A 21,908-nucleotide genomic window follows, 5' to 3' on the forward strand; every position below is an offset into this window, starting at 1 on the left:
ACAAGCTGTATCTGGCTTTAACTGTCAGATGCCACTGCTGTGTGACCTTTGGCAAGTTAGTGAACCTCTAAGTTTCCTTTTACTCATCTGCAAAATTAAAAGACTCTTGGTTCCATCAGAGTGCTAGGATTTAAAAGTCTTGATAAAGTCCCAATGACACATAAGTGCTCAAACATTACAAGCTCTTTTAAGGTTCTCCAAAGGAATGTTAGGTGAGTAATGCACGCAAACCAGAGAATAAGAGAGGGGGGTTGGCATGGTCATCCATGACCCTTCACAAGTCACAGCCCCTCTTAGGGGCTTAATTTCCCTCTGTGCCAAATTGGGGATGGGGGAAGAAGCTCAGACTAACATGATCCCTGGGATTCCCATCTGCCTCTTAACACTCTAGATGTATGATAATTAGACCACTTACGACCCTTAGCTTCCTTCCATTGTATTTTCTGTCTAGTTATTGTTTACATTCAGGAAAGCTCTTGACTGGCCATCTTACACATTTCTTTCATGGAGGCCCTGATAGCCTCCCCAAAGATTCCCAGCCTCGTGTTTGTATCTTGTAAAAATAAGTATGGTGGTGGGAGTAGGTGTACTTTTTCTTTTCTGTTGCAAAGGCTTTGGAAGTCACGTCAACATTCTCCGATTAGGGAGAGGTTTCTGAGATTTCCTCAATGAACTGGAACTCTTTTTCTCTTCCTCCCTCATTACTAAGGACAGGACCAGGTGGGGGCTGGAAGGAAATCTAAGGGGTGATGTTTTCCTCACTTAAAAAGTATGCCTCTAAAACATTCCCCAGTTGGCTCTTGGGCTTGTTTCTTCTGTGCTTTGGCACTTCTGAGTTATGGAGCCCAGGCAGAGCCTTACAAATAGGTTTGGGGAATAAAGTGGAAGGATGCTGATTTGGGGGCTTGTATAGAGCCTGGGCTATTCAAAGTGCTGTCACAGGCTGCATAGATTATATACAGCTAAAATCTAATTTTCAATTAGATGATGGACAAACAACTTCACTTAGTTACCAGATGAGCTTAAATGCATGTGGAATGCTTTCTAGCAAGAAAGGTGCACTGAAGGTAGTGCTGAAGGTTGAGGAGTATGAAAGAGTTGCAACACTGGCTTCTTCCCTCCTTTCAAATCAGTTGCTGAAGCACATGGCTGGATTGGCTCTGGAAGTCATCCTTCTAGCTCTGAGTTTCGACGTAGGTCAAAAAGGGTTAGTCTGCCTGATAAGATTAGGGAGCTTGCCTAACCTCTCCATTTCCTTTCCTTTATGTCGACTTCTGAGGATGCCCTGTCTTAAAAACATAAGGCTCCTACCTGAGTTTAACATTCTTCTGTTCAGTGTTCTGACCCTTATCCCGTCTCTTGACTCAGGGGTGCTGAAAAAGTCCTGGTGGAATGTAGCAGCACCAGTGCAGTCAGCAGCAAAGCATCTTAACTGTACAGTGTTTTGTAATCCATGCTGATGGAGACTCTCCATGGGCCCCGTGCTTATCTGGGGGTGGTGCTGCTAAAACTGCTAGTACATTATAGAGCTACACAATAGTGTGGTACTACTACATGACAAGACAGAAAACACGAATACTGGCCCTAGTATACACATGGACTTAAATGATAAAGGAGCATCCTCCTTTATTGGGTAAGTAAAGCTAGATAATTGGGTTAAATTATCTAAGTATTTGGGAGAAAGTTATTACATGCCAAGATAAATTCCAAGAAAAATTAGGCTATGAAGTGTAGACGTTAAATCATTAGAAATACATAAACTTGTCATTGGATCCAGAGATCAGTCAGGGCTCTCTAAGCATAAAAGCAAATAGAGCAAATCACAAAAGACTAAACATAAAATGATATACCTTAAAAAGCAAACAAATTTTGTAATAGTTTGTAAATGGACACTATATATAGTGAATCCATAAGGCGCTCTTAAAAATTCAGTATGGAAAAGGATCTGGCTTCCCAATAGAAAAATGGCAAAGGATATGAACAACTCACTTAGGAAAAATAATTTACCAAAAAGCTTCTGGGAAAAAAAGCAGGAGTGCCAATCTAAAGGGTATTCAAATAAGCAGACATTAAATATACAATGAAAAACTTAAACTGGCAAAAATTTGAAACAAATCTACGCTAGTAAACAGTAAAAGCCTTTCTGGAGTTAAAAGCGTGTTCGTACTCTTTAGCCCAATAATTTCACTTAGGAACTTTTCCTAAAAGAAATATCTCCCAAGGATGTATGTGCAAGGATATCACCGGCAGCATCATTTGGGAACAACTTCAACGTCAACAAAAGGGACTGTTTTAGAAATTATGGCATACATCAATGCTAGAATATTACACAGCTATTAAAACTCTGCTTTTGAATAACAGAATTTCTATCATCATGGAAAAAATTGATCAATTATAAAATATTGGCAGTCATTGACCATTGATGGTGGGATCAGTTGTGATTTAAATTTTTCTGTATTTTTCAAATTTTCATTAATAGGTTTCCTTTGTAATAGGGAAGAGGTTATTTACAAAAAGGGGGGTAAAAGGAAATGAACAACCCCCCCTCCATGGGCAAGGAGACCAGAAAATGGGAGTAATGTGTTCAAAGCCTAAATGAGTTCTGTAAAAGCCCTTGGAGCTGCTTTTCTCCCATAAGAAGCTGCTTCTCCAGCAGCTGCCTTGGCAGCTCTGCGCTGGCTGCCTAGAAGGGTGTGGGAGGAAAAATGCACAAACGCACTTATGAATGGAATGTGTGTTTTGCAAGAGGCCAAGTTGGCAGCTTTGGCTTCCAAAAGGTGGAGCATCAGGCGAAAGAACAGAGTGTGCAGACTGAAGTCTCAGAGGCCTCGTCGTGCAGGCCCATCTTTGCAGAGTTCTGGAGTTGGATCCCTGGGGAAACCTCCAACCCTACCCTTTCTCCTAAGAAAAAGATGGCCTTGGCTATTCTTGGGAGCAAGTGGAGTGCTCTTGGTACAGGGAGATGATCCTTAGTAAAATAGTATGTCATTCATTCAGCACTCAATCTTGACTTTTCCTAGTTTAATCCTCATAACCTTATGAAGTACTAATTTCCCCTATTTTAAAGGTGAGGAAACAGGCCCAGAGAGGGAAAATAATTCACACATAGTGCATTACTATGTCATTTTCCACAAATGTCTCAATAATCAAAAGTAGTTATTTCCTCATTTTATACAGCTGTGGAAATAGCCTCAAATGAGGTTAAGTGACTTGCCCCAAAATACTCAGGTGTGTGTGGGAGGTGAAGCTCCAACCCCGGCCTGTTCATATCCGAGGCAGGCACTTAATTTTATCTCTCAGGACTTGAGCCTCAAGAGGTAAACAGCAGCTAAGCTCTCACAGCTTTGGAGCTCAGCTGGGCAGGAAGGAACCCAACAACACTGTCAGTTTCAAGTTGTTCTCAGGGCCTTGCAGCGGAAGTTGGCAGTTCACCTAGGGAACTTTCCTCCTGATGAAGGGACTTGAATCAAGTTGCGGTGTCTGATCCCAAGTCAAGCTCTTCAGTTCTGGTTCCATATAGGGCCAGATCTTACAGAAGCTACATTTAAACTTTCATATAGGACCAGATCTCATGAAACTACATTTATAGGATTAAACACTGCTCCAACTGCCCAACCCTAAGAGTTAATTTTAAGTAGAATTATCTTTTTCTTCTTTTCTTCTCCTGACAGCAGGTGGTAAGAATTATTTTCCAATTATAAAAGCAATGTATGTTGAATGTTAAAAAACAAAATCGAGTCTACAACAGAAAAGCATTTGTTAAAACCTAATTTGTCAATGCCACTAGCCATAGATAAATACTATTAACGTTTTGGCATATAGCCTTGCAGGTTTTGTTAGAAGCCTATGTATAGCTTTGTATATTTTCTCCTACAAAAGTGGACTCAAACTACATGCTATTCTGTATCCCTCCAGACTTCATACAACAAATAATATACAGTACTGTGAATATATAATCTCACTAATTTGTAATCCTCTGGGATACATACCATTATTATCCCAAGCACAGAAATGTTAAGTAATTTATTTAAGTCCACACAATAATTTCAAAAAGCTGGGATTCAAAGTCAAGCATTCTGGATCCAGAGGTCTACTGCCTCTTCTTGAAGATCTCTTTCACCGAAGATTTTATTTACTCTCTCACACACACACACACTTTAGAACTGGCTACCTAGAACTCCATTGTAATAACCCTCTGATATCTCCTTCATTACATGTTTTTGTGTAACTATCCTAGTACCCTAGGATAATGCTGTAGAATTGCAGGGTCTCAGTGTACAGAGCAATTTACGAGGTTTTTGGGTATGATTACATACTGTATGCCAGATTCATCTTTTCTGGAGGGCAGTTAATATCTCTAGTAGTTTTGGAATTAGGTGCCTATGCCCCATGTCCTTTCCAACACAGATTGTTATCGGTTTGAGAGTTGATTAAAACGGTTTTTACTGAATTTCAAGTTTCCAGTTCCTAGAGGGAGAGATGGTGTGATGGAGGCACCTACTGGTGAAGGGTGGCACTGCAGTCATGTTCTGAAGGGAAGGAGGATTCCTAAATGTGGAATGGAAGGGGTTTCCAGGGCTGGTTAAAAAAACTAAAAGAATCTTCCACTCCACTGCCTGGTGGACTTGCCAGATTTCTCAGTTCAGCTATCATTGTCCTTCAATTTTTTAAGAGTTGTCAATAAGAAAACAGTTTAAATAAATTTGCTTCACAGACATTACAACTTTGACAAATTGCATAATTGGCTGGTTTTCTGAGTAATCACTCCTCTTGGTTTCCTTATCAGTATATACCACGTAATAGGGGTGCTACATGGAATGAGCATCTTGTATTGCACCTATGCACATAAACTCAATGACACAAACAATCTGTGGACACCCCCATACTATGCTTGAACTTTAGGCATTTATTGAAAACTTACACATGCCATACAAACAAACTAAACTCTTAGCTGCTACACCAAGTTTCCATAAAGCTGTCTGCTGGTTGGAGAGGCTACAGCCTGACCACATTCTTTGCCATTGCCTACAAGGGGTAAGAAATGGCACATGGAAACATGGCAGGCCGACTCATGAACACAGGCCTGGGCCAGCGCTTTCTTCTTCCTCTTTTATTCCCATCAGTCCTAAGCCAGAGAGTGAACCATGAGTGCTGCAATAAATGAGAAACAAAGGTATGTTTTTATCCATAAGATTGAATGAATGGTTATAAATGCCTAGTTACAGGAGATATTTTTCCAAGTATGTGTGTGTGCCATGGGGCAAGGGCAGGAAGGTTTATGGAAAGCTGCCTGCTGAAGATGGTTTAATGGAAAAAGCACTGATGAGTCTCAGAGGTCTAGATTCAAATCCTACCTTTACCAATTAAGAGATATGAGGCATATCTATAAAACTATGAAATATTTAAATTACTATCTCACAGGGATTTGGTGAAGACTATCAACAATAGCAAACATACACTGAGCACTTATTACATGCCAAGAATTGTTCTAAGCACTTGTCTCATTTAATCCTCAAAACTGCTCACTGATGTAGGTACAAGTGTTATCCTCATTTAAAAAATAAAAAAGCTCATAGACATTATATGACTTGCTGAAGTCACACAACTGTTAAGTGACAGAACCAGGATATCAATAATAGCAATCTGTATTAGATCCCTTATAAGTTGCTGTTAAAGAGTCTTAGTCTTCATTCATTCCATACTTTTGTAGCACCTGCTAGGTGCCAGGGGCTGTTTAAAAAAGTTACAAAACATTAACTTATTTAATAATGTTTGTTGTAAAAAACCTGGCGTGGTGCTTGGAATTTAGGAGCCAGTCAATACTTGTTAGTTCCCTGCCACCTTGTAATGAATATTCATGGAACTGGGTCAGCGTTGAGGAGCTCTCTGAGGCAAAGCAGGTAGAAATGAGCAAAGACAAACACAGAATCTGTCTCCACCTGATGTATGAACTTAAACAGGCAAACACTAGACTTTTGTGTATGGAGAACTAGAGCTTTGAGGGCAGGAGAGTTGCTCTGGAGTCAGACACACCATCAGGGTACAAGTCCTGACTATGCACTTACTAGCTGTGTGACCCTAGGAAAATTGGTTAATCTGAGACTTTTTCTCCACTTGTTAAGTAAAGATTCTAACAACCTCAACCAAAACTGCATATAGAAGCATTAAGGACAGTACCTGGGTTTAATAAATTACCGTTGTTTTCAATATTAATTTAAGAAGCTACCAAAAATGTAAGGATTAAGAGCTGAATCAAGACCCCAGCCTAAGGAAACCTTCTATTGTTTTTGCTATTCCTTTTTTCCCCAACGTTTCCCAAGAGTATCTGCTGCCATCACGGACACAGCTGCACAAACAAGGCCCAGAGAACTCAGTCACACAGCAAGCTTCCACAGCCTGGGGAAATGCATGTTACTGTTGCTGAGTTTGATCAATATGTCTACAGAAATCAGAATGTGACTTTTAAAGGATAGGAGTAGTTCAGGTTTCTTCACCACAGGATTTGCTGCTTCCAGGGGGTGCTTAATTCTCCTGACTTGTCAAACTTAGGATCTTTGTCTCAGCCACAACTTAAGTGTTTTTGGTCCCTGACCCCAGCACTTCCTCCTCTGGCTTCACCCTCTGTGGAACATCCAGGAAGAACAATGATTTGGGCTACTCTTGACTTAGTTTACCTAAACAATGGTGGACTGTAATCTAAGTATTCTACGTGAGAACATGAAAACCCAGTCCACCTACCACCATACACTGCCCCTGAGGAGCAAGTCTGCCTGTTCCTCAGAGCCCACATCTTAACCAAAAAGCTTTTACTGGCAATCTCTGATCACTTTTTTTTTGTTTTTTTTTTTGAGACGGAGTCTCGCTGTTGCACAGGCTGGAATGCAGTGGCGCAATCTCGGCTCACTGCAGGCTCCGCCCCCCGGGGGTTCAAGCCATTCTCCTGCCTCAGCCTCCCCCATAGCTGGGACTGCAGGCGCCCGCCACCTCGCCTGGCTAATTTTTTTGTATTTTTAGTAGAGACGGGGTTTCACCGTGTTAGCCAGGATGGTCTCCATCTCCTGACCACGTGATCCGCCCGCCTCGGCCTCCCAAAGTCCTGGGATTACAGGTGTGAGCCACTGCGCCCGGCCTGTGATCACTTTTTACCCTGTTCCTGTTAGCTTACCCACAAGCCTGTTTAAAGTATGTTGGTCTAAGATTTTTTTTTCCCCTCAATGTAAACATGTAATACTTGTTTCTGCTTTTCAGAGAAAGCGGTTCTTTCAAAGGTGCCCAGTAGGTAGACCATCTCCCTAATGGCCCTCAGAGGCATGTTACAAGAACTTTATGCTAGGAAATGAATTTCTTCTGATCCAGCTTCAAGGGGAGAGGTATTCATGTTCTGTCAACTCCTAGAATGTCAGAATCTTTTTTTTTTTTTTTTTTTTTTGAGATAAGAGTCTTACTCTGTAGCCCAGGCTGAAGTGCAGTGGTGCAATCTCAGCTCACTGCAACCTCTGCTCCCTGGGTTCAAGTGATTCTCGTGCCTCAGCCTCCCAAGTAGTTGGGACCACAGGCACACAACACTAAACCCGGCTGTTTTTTCGTGTTTTTTTTTGTTGTTGTTGTTTTTGTATTTTTGGTAGAGACAGGGTCTTGTCATGTTGCCTAGTCTGGTCTTCAACTCCTGAGCTCAAGTGATCCGCTCGCCTTGGCCTTCCAAAGTGCTAGGATTATAGGCATGAGCCACTGCGCCTAACCAGATGTCAGAATCTCAAGGGACTTTTTAAAATTAACACAATCCAAGGTTTTCACACTGTTCAAAAAAGCCACCATCTTTCCCTCCCTTCCCCAATATACACTCATTCATTTAGCTGCCCACTCACTCATTCCAAAACTGCCCATCTTTATGCTTTAAGATTTAATATCAGTTTTTCTTTAAAGAAACGGTTTACAGTTAAAAGGGTTTGAAAATCAACTGATTTATTCCAAATCCCTCATGTTACTGAAAGGAAATTGAGACCTACAGTGGGGAAGTAGCTTGGCCACTTGTCAGAGGAGATAGGTGATAAAGCTGGAACTAGACTCAAAGTCCTGCTCCAGTATTCCTCAGGCTTAGAATCAGCAAACCAGGCCCTGTTATCTCTTAACACATAGGTGTCAATGGGGAAAAGGGTACAGAAGGCAGCAACACATTCCTCACATGTAGGGAGGTTATACCTAAGCCTAGGGCTTGTTCTGAGACTTTACTTTTTTTACTCAAGTGGGGTTAGCAGCTACTTCTTACTCCAGAGAGGAGTAAGGACATAAGACCCCTGGTTTTAACTGGGGATAAGTTATCTCCTTGAGGGACCAATAAATGTAGTTATACAAGAACATATAAATGTGAAATGGGAATACAATGCCTATATTTTAGAACTGTGAGAATTAAAGAGATGATTCATGTAAGTCCTCACTGTGTGCCTAAATATCAGCAAAAGGCTTTTTCTCTAAGAACAGCTGAAATCCAGGGGACAGAGTCTTGAAGGGATACCCTTTCTAGTCCTTACCTCTTGGTTCCTGGCAGCAGGATGAGGCAGAGAGTGCCCGGGAACAAGCTGTTGTAGAGCTTTCCAATCTTCCGGCCCCAGCGCCAGGCTGCTATCTTCGGGTGGTCCAGTTTCAGAGTCTGGGATCAAAGCCATGTGTCAATACTTAGCCAGAACACTCTCTCGTTACCTTTGGAACAGCTGCAACACTCTTCCTCTGCCTCTAAGGCTATGGGATTCCAGTAAAGGTTCCAGACAAATCCCTTTTCTAACACTGGAGCCCACACTGCAGGTTCTCTGCTGACCCAGCATCCCCAGGCCTCCAAGTTGGCTAAGGACTTCCTCAGGGGAGGAAGCTACTGTCCTTTCCTCCAGATGGGTCTTCCAAGACCCCAAGCTAGGGGAGCCACATTGCTGATGAGGGGTCTAGTCTGGCTTCTGCCATTAAGTCTCTTTGTGACCTTGGGCAAGTGACTTACCAACTCTAGCCCCTACTTTTCATCTGCTAAGTATGAGAGATTAGACTAAGACAGGGTTTCCCAAGCTTCAGCCACTCACCTTCTACCTTCACTCTTCCGCTTGTATATCCCTCTAACATTTTTTCCATAAAGTGAGTTAATTTCTTCCTTAGCCTTGTCTAACTAATACCATCCACAAAATCATAGGCTCAATGTAGTTGTTGTATACTTTAACAAGTATTAGCAAAACAAGTCCATTCAGATGTCTTAGATATAATAAAAAGACAGACAAGTCCATAATCATAAAAGTGAAAACAAAAAAGAAAAGAGCATCTATGACAACCACAATTTATCTTGTGTATGTACCACACTTTGGGAGACCCTAGGCTAGATCACTGAATAATTGTCCAGCTTTCTGACTTCCTGCCTTGGTCCCTCAAAGTCCCTTGGAGATCTGGAAGACTAAAAAACTAAGTTTAGCAGGTATGGAGGGGGCAAAAGTATGAGATATCTGGGAGAAAAGGAGATGTGGCCAGGACTGGAGGAAGCCAGAGAGTGAAATAAGACCGAGGGCCAGGGTAGAAAAAAAAAAAAGATTAAAGGATTAAGTGTCACTGAGCAGGACTCTCCTGACATCTTCTCCAAGACACCTTCACTCACTCACCTGCAAGGCCTCCTGTTCAAAGTGGGGAGGTACAACACGAAGCCCTGGGAGCCTTCTTGATTCAGGTGGTAAGCCTCTGAGCCAGGCATGGAGGTGCCTGGGGGTTAGGGCATGCCTGCCTTTCAGCTTCCAGTCCTTGCCTGTGAGAATGTTGAGGGCCTGCTGGGCACTGCCAAAACTTTTGAATTCTGAAAGCAAGAACCCCCACCTTATGTCATTAAGGGCCAAGAAAGTTGATCACCATCCAAGCTGCCTGGCCAGGGTCATAGGAGAAGGACAGAATCAGGAACTGTTGCCATGGTCCAGCCCAGGAGGTGAATCTTCCTTTCTCTGACCTCATGTTATCACCATCCCCAGTTTCCTTCCCCAAAGCTACATTCAGTAGCATAGACTTACTCAGGAAACAGTATTTTTTCTGCTTTCCACTTTTAAGATCTTTAGGCAGGATCACAGCTTCCAGGCCAAGAAAGAGGCGAGGCTCCTGCAACAGCTGTTCTTTGAAGGCTTCACTCACTCCAGACAGATATATAGAGCCTTGGTTTTCAGAATCTCCTTCCAGCTCATTCACGAGGGTGTCACAATCAAGCGTGAGCTCTGTCACAGGCCTCTGCACCTAACCAAGGAAAGTTGGTGTTAGTGGTAGAAAATCAATTTAATCCTCAGGCCTGTTGGATACTAGCAAGTTGTTGCCATTACTAATAACTTCATTTTTCAGTTTCCTAAAATTTTTCGTTTCTTTCCTTTTCTGTAAAAGGAAACTAAAGATAACGGCCTTACAGAATTATGTTAGAGACTTAATTGATAAATACATATTTTCATGTAAACATATTCTCTTCAGTTTCCTGCTTCCCACCTTTAATGAAATTCTGTTTATGTGCACAAGAAACTTCAAAATACCATCATTTGATCTCCCTGAAAGGTGAAGAAAAGGGTAACCACAAAGAACCAACCAGAATAAGCCATAGGGGACTTAAGTAGTAATAAAGAATGCAAGGAAGACCCAAATCTAGCCCAGGATGATTTCTGACACAAATGAAAGCCGTTATGTCTTCAGTCACTGCCAGTAGGAGAATGTCAGACTTGGCTGAAGACTTTCCATAACGAAGTCTTGTGCCTGGGCCTCTTGAGGGTGTTTCCTATATGTCCTGGGGCACTATAAATACAGGCTGTGGTAGGCCAGACCCGAGCAAAGGGAGCTTTCTCTTGTCAACCTACCTTGATGCAGATACCATCTACCAGAATACCATCCAAGGACTCTATGGCCAGCTGGGCAGCTTCTAGGACTTCATACTGTATACAGAGATGAGGCTGCAGAAAGACCAAGATTTCTTCATCATTGCTTTCCAGCTGAAACTGCTAAAAAAGGGGTTGGGGAAAGGATTCAACCTACAGTGGCCAAAGCCACCAGAGTGGATGCCTTTACTGTGCTGGGCTACACAGGTATTGATTGTAAACTGTCAACTTTAAATGGGATCATCAAAGTTCAGAAACTAGCTTTCAGACAACAAATAACCTTTGTCATTTAAAATGGAACTACCCAACAGGCTTTTCATAATATTTATTATGCATCACTAAAGTCTTCACTGCAAGACATGGGCAGAGATTCCCATTTGTCTTTTAGCTTAACTTTATAAGCTTGGGAAGGATAAGTTCTTCCACTGGATAGGCTACATTTTCAAATGGTCTGCTTTTCTGTTTGGTAACTCGGAGTAACTAAATCTTTGTGATTATCTGAGCCATAGCATCAATATGGAGATAAAAGCCTTCCCATAGAAAAGTTTCATAACACTGGATTTGGCAATGGTTTCTTGAATATGACATCAAAGACAGGCAAAAAAATTAAAAATAGACAAATTAGACTTCATAAAAATTAAAACCTTTTTGTATATCAAAGGACACTAACAGCAGTGTCAAAAAGCAATCCACAGAATGGAGAAATAGTTGCAATCACATATCTAATAAAAGATTAATATCCAGAATGTACAGAGAAATCCTACAATTCAACAATAAAAAAGCCAAACAACCTGATTTAAAAATGGGCAAACATTGCAGAGTAGCTGGAACTGAAAAAAAAAAATAAGACAGGAAAAGGGCAAACAAGTGAATAGACATTGCTGTAAAAGATGTACAAATTGCCTGCGACACTCAACATCACTAATCATTAGGGAAACGCGAATCAAACCCAAATGAGATACCATTTCACATCCATTAGGATGGCTATTATTAAATAAAATAGAAAACAAGTGTCAGTGAAGATGTAGATAAGTTGGAACCTTTGTTCTTTGCTGGTAGGAATGTAAAATGGTATAGCCACTGTGGAAAACAGTATAATGGTTCCTCAAAAAATTAAACATAGAATTACCATTTGATCCATCAATTCCATTTCTGGGTATATGCCCAGAAGAACTGAAAGCAGGGACTTGAACAGATATGTGTACAACCATGTTCAGAGCAACATTATTCATCATAGTCAAAGGTAGAAACAACCCAGGGTCAGGCACAGTGGCTCACGCCTGTAATCCAAGAACTTTGGGAGGCCAAGGTGGGTGGATCTCGAGTCCAGGAGTTCAAGATCAGCCTGGGCAACACAGAGAGACCCTGTCTTACAAAAAATTAGCCGGGCGTGGTGGTGCATGCCTGTGGTCCCAGCCGGAGGCTGAGGTGGGAGGATTGCTCGAGCCCAGGAGGTTGAGGCTGTAGTGAGCTGTGATCACGCCACTGAACTCCAGCCTGGGTGAGCAAGACCCTATCTCAAAAAAAAAAAAAAAAAAAGGGTAGAAACAACCCAAATGTCCATCAACAAATGGATAACCAAAATGTGGTATATACATGAAATGGAATATTATTTTGCCTTGAAAATGAAATTCTAATACATGCTACAACATGAATGAACCTTGAAGACATGCATAAACCAGACACAAAAGGACAAATATTGTATGATTCCACTTATGTGAGGTACACAGAGTAGTCAGATTCATAAAGACAGAAAGTAAAACAACGATTACCAGGGGCTGGGGGAAGGGGTAATAGGAAATTATTGCTTAACAGGAAATTTCAGTTTGTGATGATGAAAAAGTTCTGGAGATGGATGGTGATGATAGCTGCACAATATCAATGTACTGAATGCCACTTAAAAATGGTTAAAAAGGTACATTTTATTTTATATGTATTTTACCTGCCACCCCCCAACCAAAAAAAGGGGCCAAGAAAAAGACTTAGGAAGATGTTATAGTCCCTTGCTATACACTTCTCATCCCCCAATTCATCTTCTCAGGGACAATCTTTGTATTTGTATTTTTAGTCATAGAAAAGCCATTAATAAAAGATTTGAAGCTGGATGCAGTGGCTCATGCCTGTAATCCCAGCACTTTGGGAGGTGGATCACTTGAGGTCAGGAGTTCGCGACCAGCCTGGCCAATATGGTGAAACCCAGTCTCTACTAAAAATACAAAAATTAGCCAGGCGTGGGGGTGCACACCTATAGTCCCAACTACTTGGGAGGCTGAAGCATGAGAAATCATTTGAACTGGGGAGGCAGAGGCTGTGGTGAGCCAAGATGGCACCACTGCACTGCAGCCTGGGCCTCTGTCTCAAAAATAAAAATAAAATAAAAATTAAATTTAAAAATTTGGAGACAGCACATTTTAAAATATCTAGGATCCTGCACTTAGATCACTTTAGAAGTGTTTTTACTTCACTTTCATACATTGTAATACACCAGTTTAATAGTTACCTAGTTCCGAATTCTAAAGGAACAATATATTTACAGTGAAGTCTTCCCCTAATCCCATTAGCTAGCTGCCTAATTCTTCCCCTTGGAGGCCTCCATTGTTACCTTTACTGTATATCATTCTACAGACATCCTATATTACATTGTTTCCATTTTTCTTTTCATGATTTCTTCCATGTCTCTATATGCTTATGATGTTATTGCTTCACATATAAACTTTATCTATTGATATGGTATTGTTATAACTGTGAAGATGGAGACATAACTTGTGAAGTCCTTTTGAACTATATAAATCTTTAAAACCATATGCAAGTATTATTTTTGTTAAAGTAAAACTAATCTCTTTAAAGGGCTTTTATGTAAATACAAACCTACAATACCAAAAACTTACCCTAAGAGATAAGAGATAACAATAACAACAAAATCCCTCCCATAATCTTCCTCCTCTATCTTAACCAAGCAAGCCATGAGCCTACTCTGTAATGTAAAAAAAAGAAGTAACTTTCGGCCGGGCGTGGTGGCTCACACTTGTAATCCCAGCACTTTGGGAGCCCGAGGCGGGCAAATCACGAGGTCAGGAGATCGAGACCACAGTGAAACCCCGTCTCTACTAAAAATACAAAAAAATTAGCCGGGCGTGGTGGCGGGCACCTGTAGTCCCAGCTACTCGGAGAGGCTGAGGCAGGAGAATGGCGTGAACCCGGGAGGCGGAGCTTGCAGTGAGCCGAGATTGTGCCACTGCACTCCAGCCTGGGCGACAGAGCGAGACTCCGTCTCAAGAAAAAAAAAAAAAAAAAAAAAAAAGAAGTAACTTTCTTTTTTTTTTTTTTGAGACGGAGTCTTTCTTTGTCCCCCAGGCTGGAGTGCAGTGGCGCGATCTCGGCTCACTGCAAGCTCCGCCTCCCGGGTTCACGCCATTCTCCTGCCTCAGCCTCCCGAGTAGCTGGGACTACAGGCGCCCGCCAACACGCCCGGCTAATTTTTTGTATTTTTAGTAGAGACAGGGTTTCACCGTGTTAGCCAGGATGGTCTCGATCTCCTGACCTCGTGATCCGCCCGCCTCGGCCTCCCAAAGTGCTGGGATTACAGGCTTGAGCCACCGCGCCCGGCCAAGAAGTAACTTTCTAAGATATGAAAGTTACTTCTCTTTTTGAAGGAGTATTTTATCATTTAAAGCTAAGGTACAATCATAAGGACCACAGGTTATATTCAACCAGCAGACATATTTTTTCGTATGGCCTGATTTTGAGAAATGGGAGCCAACATATGAAAACTGACAGATTTCTCAATTCTTGTTTTTAAATTGTTTGTGGCAATGTGGTCCCACTATATAGCCCAGGCTGGTCTTGAACTCCTGGGCTCAAGCAATCCTCCATCCTCAAACTCCCAAAGTGCTGGGATTACAGGTATAGGCCACCGCGCCCAGCCAGATTTCTCAATTCTTTAAACACACACAACGAAAGATCTCACAATACTGGGTATACATTCTTGTGGGTCAACAACTGCTCTCATTAGTGTATGTCTCGCACTCCAGTTGGTAGCAATCAAGCTTACTTCACGAATATTTGCTATCTGCATGACCCAAGCAGTCACCTGAATGTCTAACACTAATCTAGAAAATTGAAATCTGAATTTTCCGGTCTTACCTGACGGGTTTCAAGAACAAAAGTCATTGACTGGACTGGGCCAAAGCTCTTAAACAGCCTCTTCAGAGCCCTGAGATTGCAATTTTTGCTAAATGGCCCAGCATAGACAGTTGATATCTCTGTCCACTTGATCCTCATCTGTAGGAAAAACAACAGAATACAGTATGGGAATGAATATGGAAAGAGAACTGAAATCATGAGTCAATGCATGGGATTATTCATCAAATATTTTTTTGATATAAACACTTGCCAAATGTCCAAGGATGTTCACTGAAGTATTATTTGTAATAGCAAAAATGTATAAAGCACAAATGTTGTTAATAAGTATATCATATAGCAGAATACTATGTAGCCTTTAAAAACAAGGGAAATAAGATATGTAGTGATACAGAAAGATGTATGAGATATACTGTTAAATGAAAAAATAAAGTTGCAAAACAGTATGCATACTCTGATTCCCATTTTTATAAAAATATTTTTAAATGTTAATATGCAGATAGTAAAAATCTAGAGAAAAACACAACAAATTAAATAAAGCATGTATTACTTTCCTTAATGATGAGAGGTTATAATAAGTCACTAAATAAATCATTCAGCAGAACCCATTCACTTACCCTTTTGTTCATCTCCTCAGTGAGGACAGGTGAAAAGGCCTTAAAAGAGAACTGAACAATGCTGAAGGGAAACAGGGGGGTTTCCACTCTGGCCTGCTCAAGAACCTGTAGAGAACAGCACAGCCTGGATAAGGTAGGAACCTCATACTCTATTGTGGCTCCTGGATATGAGCCACAATAATATAAACAGTAGTTGTCTTTTTACGCATACTGAAAGGTAATATGGGGCTGACTTCCAGGTCTGGAGGAAAATGGTGAAACCACACAGCTTCCCCAAAGAACCACAGAATCAATAAAAAAAATAAAAATAAAATACATATGAGCCATACCTTCGGCATTACTAAGAGACAAGGGCTATTACAAAAATTTTCAAATGACCTGTAATTAAATAAATAAGTGTAACTCCCACTATTGTAAATTGCTGTAAGCCTGTGAGTAGGGAAAGCAAGGGAAAGGAGGCTCAATAGATTTGGTTAAAAAAAAAAAAATCAAGGGGAATGGAAGAATTAGATGAAGCACAAAAAAAACCCAAAATAAAAACTCCAATTAAATGCCAAATAAGGAACATGGGTCATGATTTTGACATTTCTCAGCACTTGACTACAAGCAAGAGGCTTGGCAGCCTCAGAGAAGCCATGCTTCTGGAGAAGAATCAGATATATAGAGAAAAGGTGGTACTCCTTGGAGACACTGCTGTGAAGAATGCCAACCCTTCTGAACAATATTGTAAATTCCTCCCTTCCCACAACACCACACCATCATTGTGGAAATGGAGAACTAGGAAGCTTCACTTCAGCCTCTTACTCTCACAGAGACAATGAGTTAACAACAATATATGAACCAGAACACCTTTGAGAGAACTGTAGAGACTGGATGAGAAGCTATATAGCACCTAGACCAGCATGAAACCAAGAAGGGTTTCCAGTAAATGGGAAAGGAAAATTTGTGATGTTTTGTGGTCCCATCTACACCTCTCCCTATCTGACATAATATGGCTTCTCCCATACCACAGATCCTCTCTTGGGATGGAAAAAAAGAGAGGGGACCATGTGTCCAATGTTCTGGGTAGTGTGGGGGCTATCTGAGGGACTATTTTCTGTCTTGCGTGACTCGGAAGGCTTACAGGACTGAAGAAGGCCTTGTTTGGAAGCCACTGAAAACAGATATGATCACCATGGCATGTTAGAGCTGCAGTAAGAAACCAGGGGAAGACAGAGATTATGGGCTCTGAAAAGAAGTAGGGACAAGGGGCTCAGGGAACAACTAAAGGCACATGCATAACCCCAGAGAAGACAAATCTCCAGAACAGGTTTGGGAGGTCATGAAATCTCTAACTAGGCTGATTGGTGAAGGTCTTCCCCTGCACGAAGCAGTCTGTAAAGACAACAATTGGGTATTTATTCAAATGCCCAAGCCTCAACAATACCAACAACAATAAGTCACAAGGCATACAAAGAAACGTAGCCCAAGTTTCACTTCTGCAAAATAAAAAAGTTCTAAGATCCCTTTCACAAGAATATAAATATACTTAACATTACTGAACTATATACTTAAAAACAGTTAAGATGGTAAATTTTATGTTTTTTACTACAATAAGAAGAGAGGCAGGAGAGGAAAGGGAGAGAGAATCCCTTGATAAGTAGAGGAAAAGCACAAAAAAAGAAGAAAAAACTGCATTGAGGAAGGCAGAACAAAAGAGATGCTCTTGAATGAAAACCTTGTCCAAAAACAAATCAGTAAAATTAGAAAATAGTAGACCATATTAATCTAAACTACTATTAAAAAAACAGCAACAGCTGGGTGCAGTGGCGCATGCTTGTGATCCTGGCACTTTGGGAAGCCAAGGTGGGAAGATATTTTGAGCTCAGGAGTTTGAGATGAGCCTGGGCAACATAATGAGACCTCATCTCTATAAAAAATTTAAAAATTAGCCAGGCATGGTGGCACATGCCTGTAGTCCCAGCTACTCGGGTGGCTGAGGCAGGAGGATCGCTTGAGCCCGGAGGTCAAGGCTGCAGTGAGCTCTGCTCATGCCACTGCACTCCAGCCTGGGCAATAGAGCAAGACCCTGTCTCAAAAACAAAAACCAAAACCAAGAAATAAAGTGAGAATCGAAGCATTTCAACTGATGAAAATTATTCCCCCTAAAAAAAAAATCAACCATGGGGCTAAAGGATACAGTTAACATTACGGTCTAAACTGAATTGAATATTAGCAGCCAAGCATTTGAGGATATGAAAGAGCAACTACAAGTTGTCAAGAAAGAACAGATTCAAGTGAAATTTTAATGAAGGGCATTAATGAAAAGCATGGAAAGAATTAGGAGTATACAAATGAAATCAAAAAGATCAGAGAGAAAGTAGGTGAGTGAAAGATAGGCCAACGGGGACAACATACATGCATAAGTGAAGTCCATCAGGAAGAAAATTAAAGCAATGGAACCAAATACTTGAAAATACAATCCAAGAAAACCTTCTGGAAATAAAAGAAACTATAACCTAAATATTGAAAGGGGCCTTGGGTACCAAGAAAAAGTGACTTGGAATTATCAACTCTGAGACGTAGCTTAGTAAAACAATTAGACTTTAAACAAAAAGCGAAAAATAAATCCTCAGTAAAAATAACTTAAAAGGCCAAGAAAATTAGATTGCCATTAAATTTCTCAAATGCAACTTACAAGGATTTCCATCCCCAGCCAAGACTGAATAACAAAGACTAGAGTTACCCTCTCTCCTCAAACACCTAAGAAACTATAAAAAATGCACAATAAAGAGAATGAGAAGACAAGCTAGACTCGGAGAAAATATTTGGAAAAGACTTATCTGTTAAAGGACTGTTATCCAAATATACAAAGAACTATTAAAACTCACCAATAAGAACATGAACAATCCAATTTTAAAAATGGGCGAAAGAGTTGAACAGACACTTCACCAAAGAAGATATACATATAGCAAATAAGCATATGAAAAGATGCTTCACATTACATGTCATTAGGGGACTGCAAATTAAAACAATGAGATACTAATACATATCCATCAGAATAGCCAAAACCCAACAAAACACTGACACCATCAAATGCTGAAAAGAATGTGGAGCAACAGGAGCTCTCATTCACCGCTGGTAGGAATGCAAAATCATAGACACTTCAGAAGTTCAGCAGTTTCTTACAAGACTAGACATACTCTTACTATACAATCTAGAAATTTGCACTCTTTGGTATTTGCCCAAATGTGTTTGAAACTTATGTACACATGAAAACCTGCACACAGACATTTACAGCAACTTTGTCCATAATCGCCAAAACTTGGAAGCAGCCAAGATGTCTATCAGCAGGTGAATGGATAAATTGTGGTAAATCTAGGTAATGCATAGTTATTCAGTGTTAAAAAGGAAAAAAAACTATAAAGCAGTGAAAAGACATGGAGAAAACTTAAATACATATACTAAGTGAAAGAAGCCAGTCTGAAAAAGCTACATACTATATGATTCCAACTATGTAACATTCTAAAACAGGTAAAATTATGGAGATAGTAAAAAAAAATCAGTGGTTTCCAACAGGCAGAGCACATTCATCACAGATTTTTAGGTCAATGAAACTATTCTGTATGATACTATAATGGTGGATATATGTCCCTATACATTTGTCAACACCAAGACAGAACCCTAACATAAACTATGGACTTTGGTAATTATATGTCATAGTGGGTTCATTGATTTTAACAAATGTACTACCCAGGTACAGGTTGTTGATAGTGGTGGAAGTTGTTTGTGTGGGTGGGTGTGGGGGTAAATGGGAACTCTCTGTACTTTCTTTTTTTTGAGACACGGTCTCTGTCGCCAGGCTGGAGTGCAGTAGTGCAATCATACGTCAGTCACTGCAACCTCCACCTCCTGGGCTCAAGCAATCCTCCCATCTCAGCCTCCTGAGCAGCTGGGACCATAGGCATGTGCTACCAGGCCTGGCTAATTTTTTGTAGGGACAGTGTTTCGCCATGTTGCCCAGGTCAGTCTCAAACTCCTGGACTCAAGAGATCCACCTACTTCAGCCTCCCAAAGTCCTGAGATTACAGGTGTAAGCTACTGCACCCAGCTTATACTTTCCACTTAATATTGTTGTGAACCTAAAACTGCTCTAAAAATAAAAGTCTATTAAAATAACAATAATAATGCCCAAATAGCCCTTGAGGCCCATATAAGGGTTCAGAAAAAAGAAAAAAATTCCTAAGAACGGCAGTTCTCAGGATATTGGAAAATGAAGGACAGTGATCCTTAAAGATAGGAAACCAATAGATCTATAAATAATCCCCCTCAAATATTCAGTTGAGTAGGGATTAGTGTATCCATGTAAGTAAACTATGCAAGGTCAAGGAAAGGATGCCCAAAAGGATTAGAGGAAACAATCACAAGGGCTAACACAAGGCCAGGAATGGTTTAGATTCCAAAAAGTTAGAGTGTAAAATCTCATAATTTATGGAGATTAAGTACTTAGTATGGTTCTGCTTCAGTAGTGGGATAAAATTTACTCTGGTTCCACCTAACAAACCTTAAAAGCAAGAATTCAAAAGGATCTGGCCAGGCATAGTGGCTCACCCCTGTAATCCCAGCACTTTGGAATGCTGAAGTGGGTGGATTACTTGAGGCCAGGAGTTTGAGACCAGCCTGGGCAACATAAGAAAGAAAAGAAAAGAAAGATAAGAAAAGAAGGAAGAAAAGAAAGAAAGAAGATCCAAAAGGACCAAAGTGTTTCCAAGTAACTTTACCACATCCCAGACCAAAGCTCACAAATATTTATAGAAATACAAAAATATATAGCACCCAACGAATTAAAATTCACTGTGTCTGGCACCCAATACAAAAAACTACCAGGCTGCAAAGAAGAATGAAATACAGTCCATAATAAGGAGAAAAACAATCAATTTAAGTTAATCTAAAAATGACACAGATTATCAAATTAATAGAGAAGATGTTAAAATAGTTATTGTAACTATATTCTAGAATTTAAGAAGCTAGAGGAAAGTCTGAATGTTAACTAGACACATGGAAGATACAAAATAGAACAAAAGTTAACTTCTAGAGGTAAAAAATACAATGTGTGAGGTGAAAGTACACTAGATTGGATTATCAGTAGATTAGATACTGCAGCAGAATTAGAAACCTAAGACATAGCAATGGAAACAATCTAAAATAAAACAGAGAGGAAAAAAAACTGGAAAAAACATGAACAGCACATCAGTGAGCTATGGGACAACTTTAAAAGGCCTAATACATATGTAGTGGGAGTGCCCAAAGGAGGGGAGAGTGGTGAAAGAAAAAATAATGGGGAGAAATAATGGTCAACATTTTTTCTAATTTGATGAAAACGATAAACCTGCAAATTGCAAAAGCTCAACAAGCTCAAGCAAAAGACACATAAAAAAGGAACACTTGGCCAAGCCTAGTGGCTCACAACTGTAATCCCAGGCTGGAGTGTAGTGGTACGATCATAGTTCACTGCAGCCTCAACCTCCTGCGCTCAAGTGATACTGGCATGTTCTTAAAATATCTCCCCACATATTTATTAGAATTAAGAGAAAAAACAAGAACTCTGCAATAGAGAAAGCAGACAACACCTTGACCAGGTGATCAAAATCAACAGCACAAAAGAGGGGCAGATGAGTAATAACTGCCTCTGAATGCAACACCCCAAGAAATTTGGCTAAGAATGCATAATCTGAATTTAATCATGAGCAAACACCACACAAACCTAAAATAAGCAAAACTCTGTTAAAAAAGGGAGAGGGGCATGCATTACTCAAAAAATATTAAGGTTATGAAAGACAAAGAAAGGTTGAGGAACTGTTCCAGCTTTAAAGGAGACTAAAAAGATATGACAAGTAATTGTAATACATGACCCTAGAAATGATACTGTTCTAAAGGGAAAAGACATGCTATAAAGACATTATTTGGTCAACCAAGAAAATTAGAATACAGATGACAAGTAGATAAAGGTACCAGGACAATATTAGATTTACTAAAATTGGTAACTATGTTAAGATGTGGTTATATAAAATAGTATTTTTATTCTCATGAAATACACTCTGAAGTGTTTAGGGCCATGATATATGCAGCTTACTCTCAAATGGTTCAGGAAATGTCATACAGAGAGGAAGAAAGACAGAGTGTGTACATGAGAGAGCGTAAGCATGAGGGTATATATAAAATAATAAAGCAACTGGGGCAGAGTGCTAAAAAAGGTGAATCTAGATAGAAAGCATACAGGTGTTCTACCATTCAGGCACGCTTTCTGTAA

At 40.4% G+C, this 21,908-nt stretch overlaps 1 protein-coding gene across 5 annotated transcripts in view; it reads right to left on the minus strand.

Annotated features, from left to right (window-relative positions):
* Positions 1-4,886: 4,886 nt before the first annotated feature.
* The window catches only part of REXO5 (RNA exonuclease 5), a 48,009-nt gene continuing 30,987 nt past the window's right edge, over positions 4,887-21,908 (minus strand). For 3 of the 5 annotated variants that reach the window (XM_063612099.1, XM_063612102.1, XM_063612101.1), the window contains 7 exons: positions 15,620-15,724; positions 15,006-15,143; positions 10,845-10,985; positions 10,026-10,242; positions 9,630-9,817; positions 8,529-8,647; positions 4,887-5,151 (listed from right to left, as the gene is read on the minus strand). In XM_063612099.1, the coding sequence (XP_063468169.1) occupies positions 5,070-5,151; positions 8,529-8,647; positions 9,630-9,817; positions 10,026-10,242; positions 10,845-10,985; positions 15,006-15,143; positions 15,620-15,724 (990 nt within the window). In that variant the 3' untranslated portion in view covers positions 4,887-5,069. The remainder of the gene's footprint in view (positions 5,152-8,528; positions 8,648-9,629; positions 9,818-10,025; positions 10,243-10,844; positions 10,986-15,005; positions 15,144-15,619; positions 15,725-21,908) is intronic. The other 2 variants (XM_055233094.2, XM_055233095.2) reach the window with 2 other exon arrangements.

This window comes from Symphalangus syndactylus, chromosome 11 (genome assembly GCF_028878055.3).
Source record: "Symphalangus syndactylus isolate Jambi chromosome 11, NHGRI_mSymSyn1-v2.1_pri, whole genome shotgun sequence".
Classification (NCBI taxonomy): Eukaryota; Metazoa; Chordata; class Mammalia; order Primates; family Hylobatidae; genus Symphalangus; species Symphalangus syndactylus.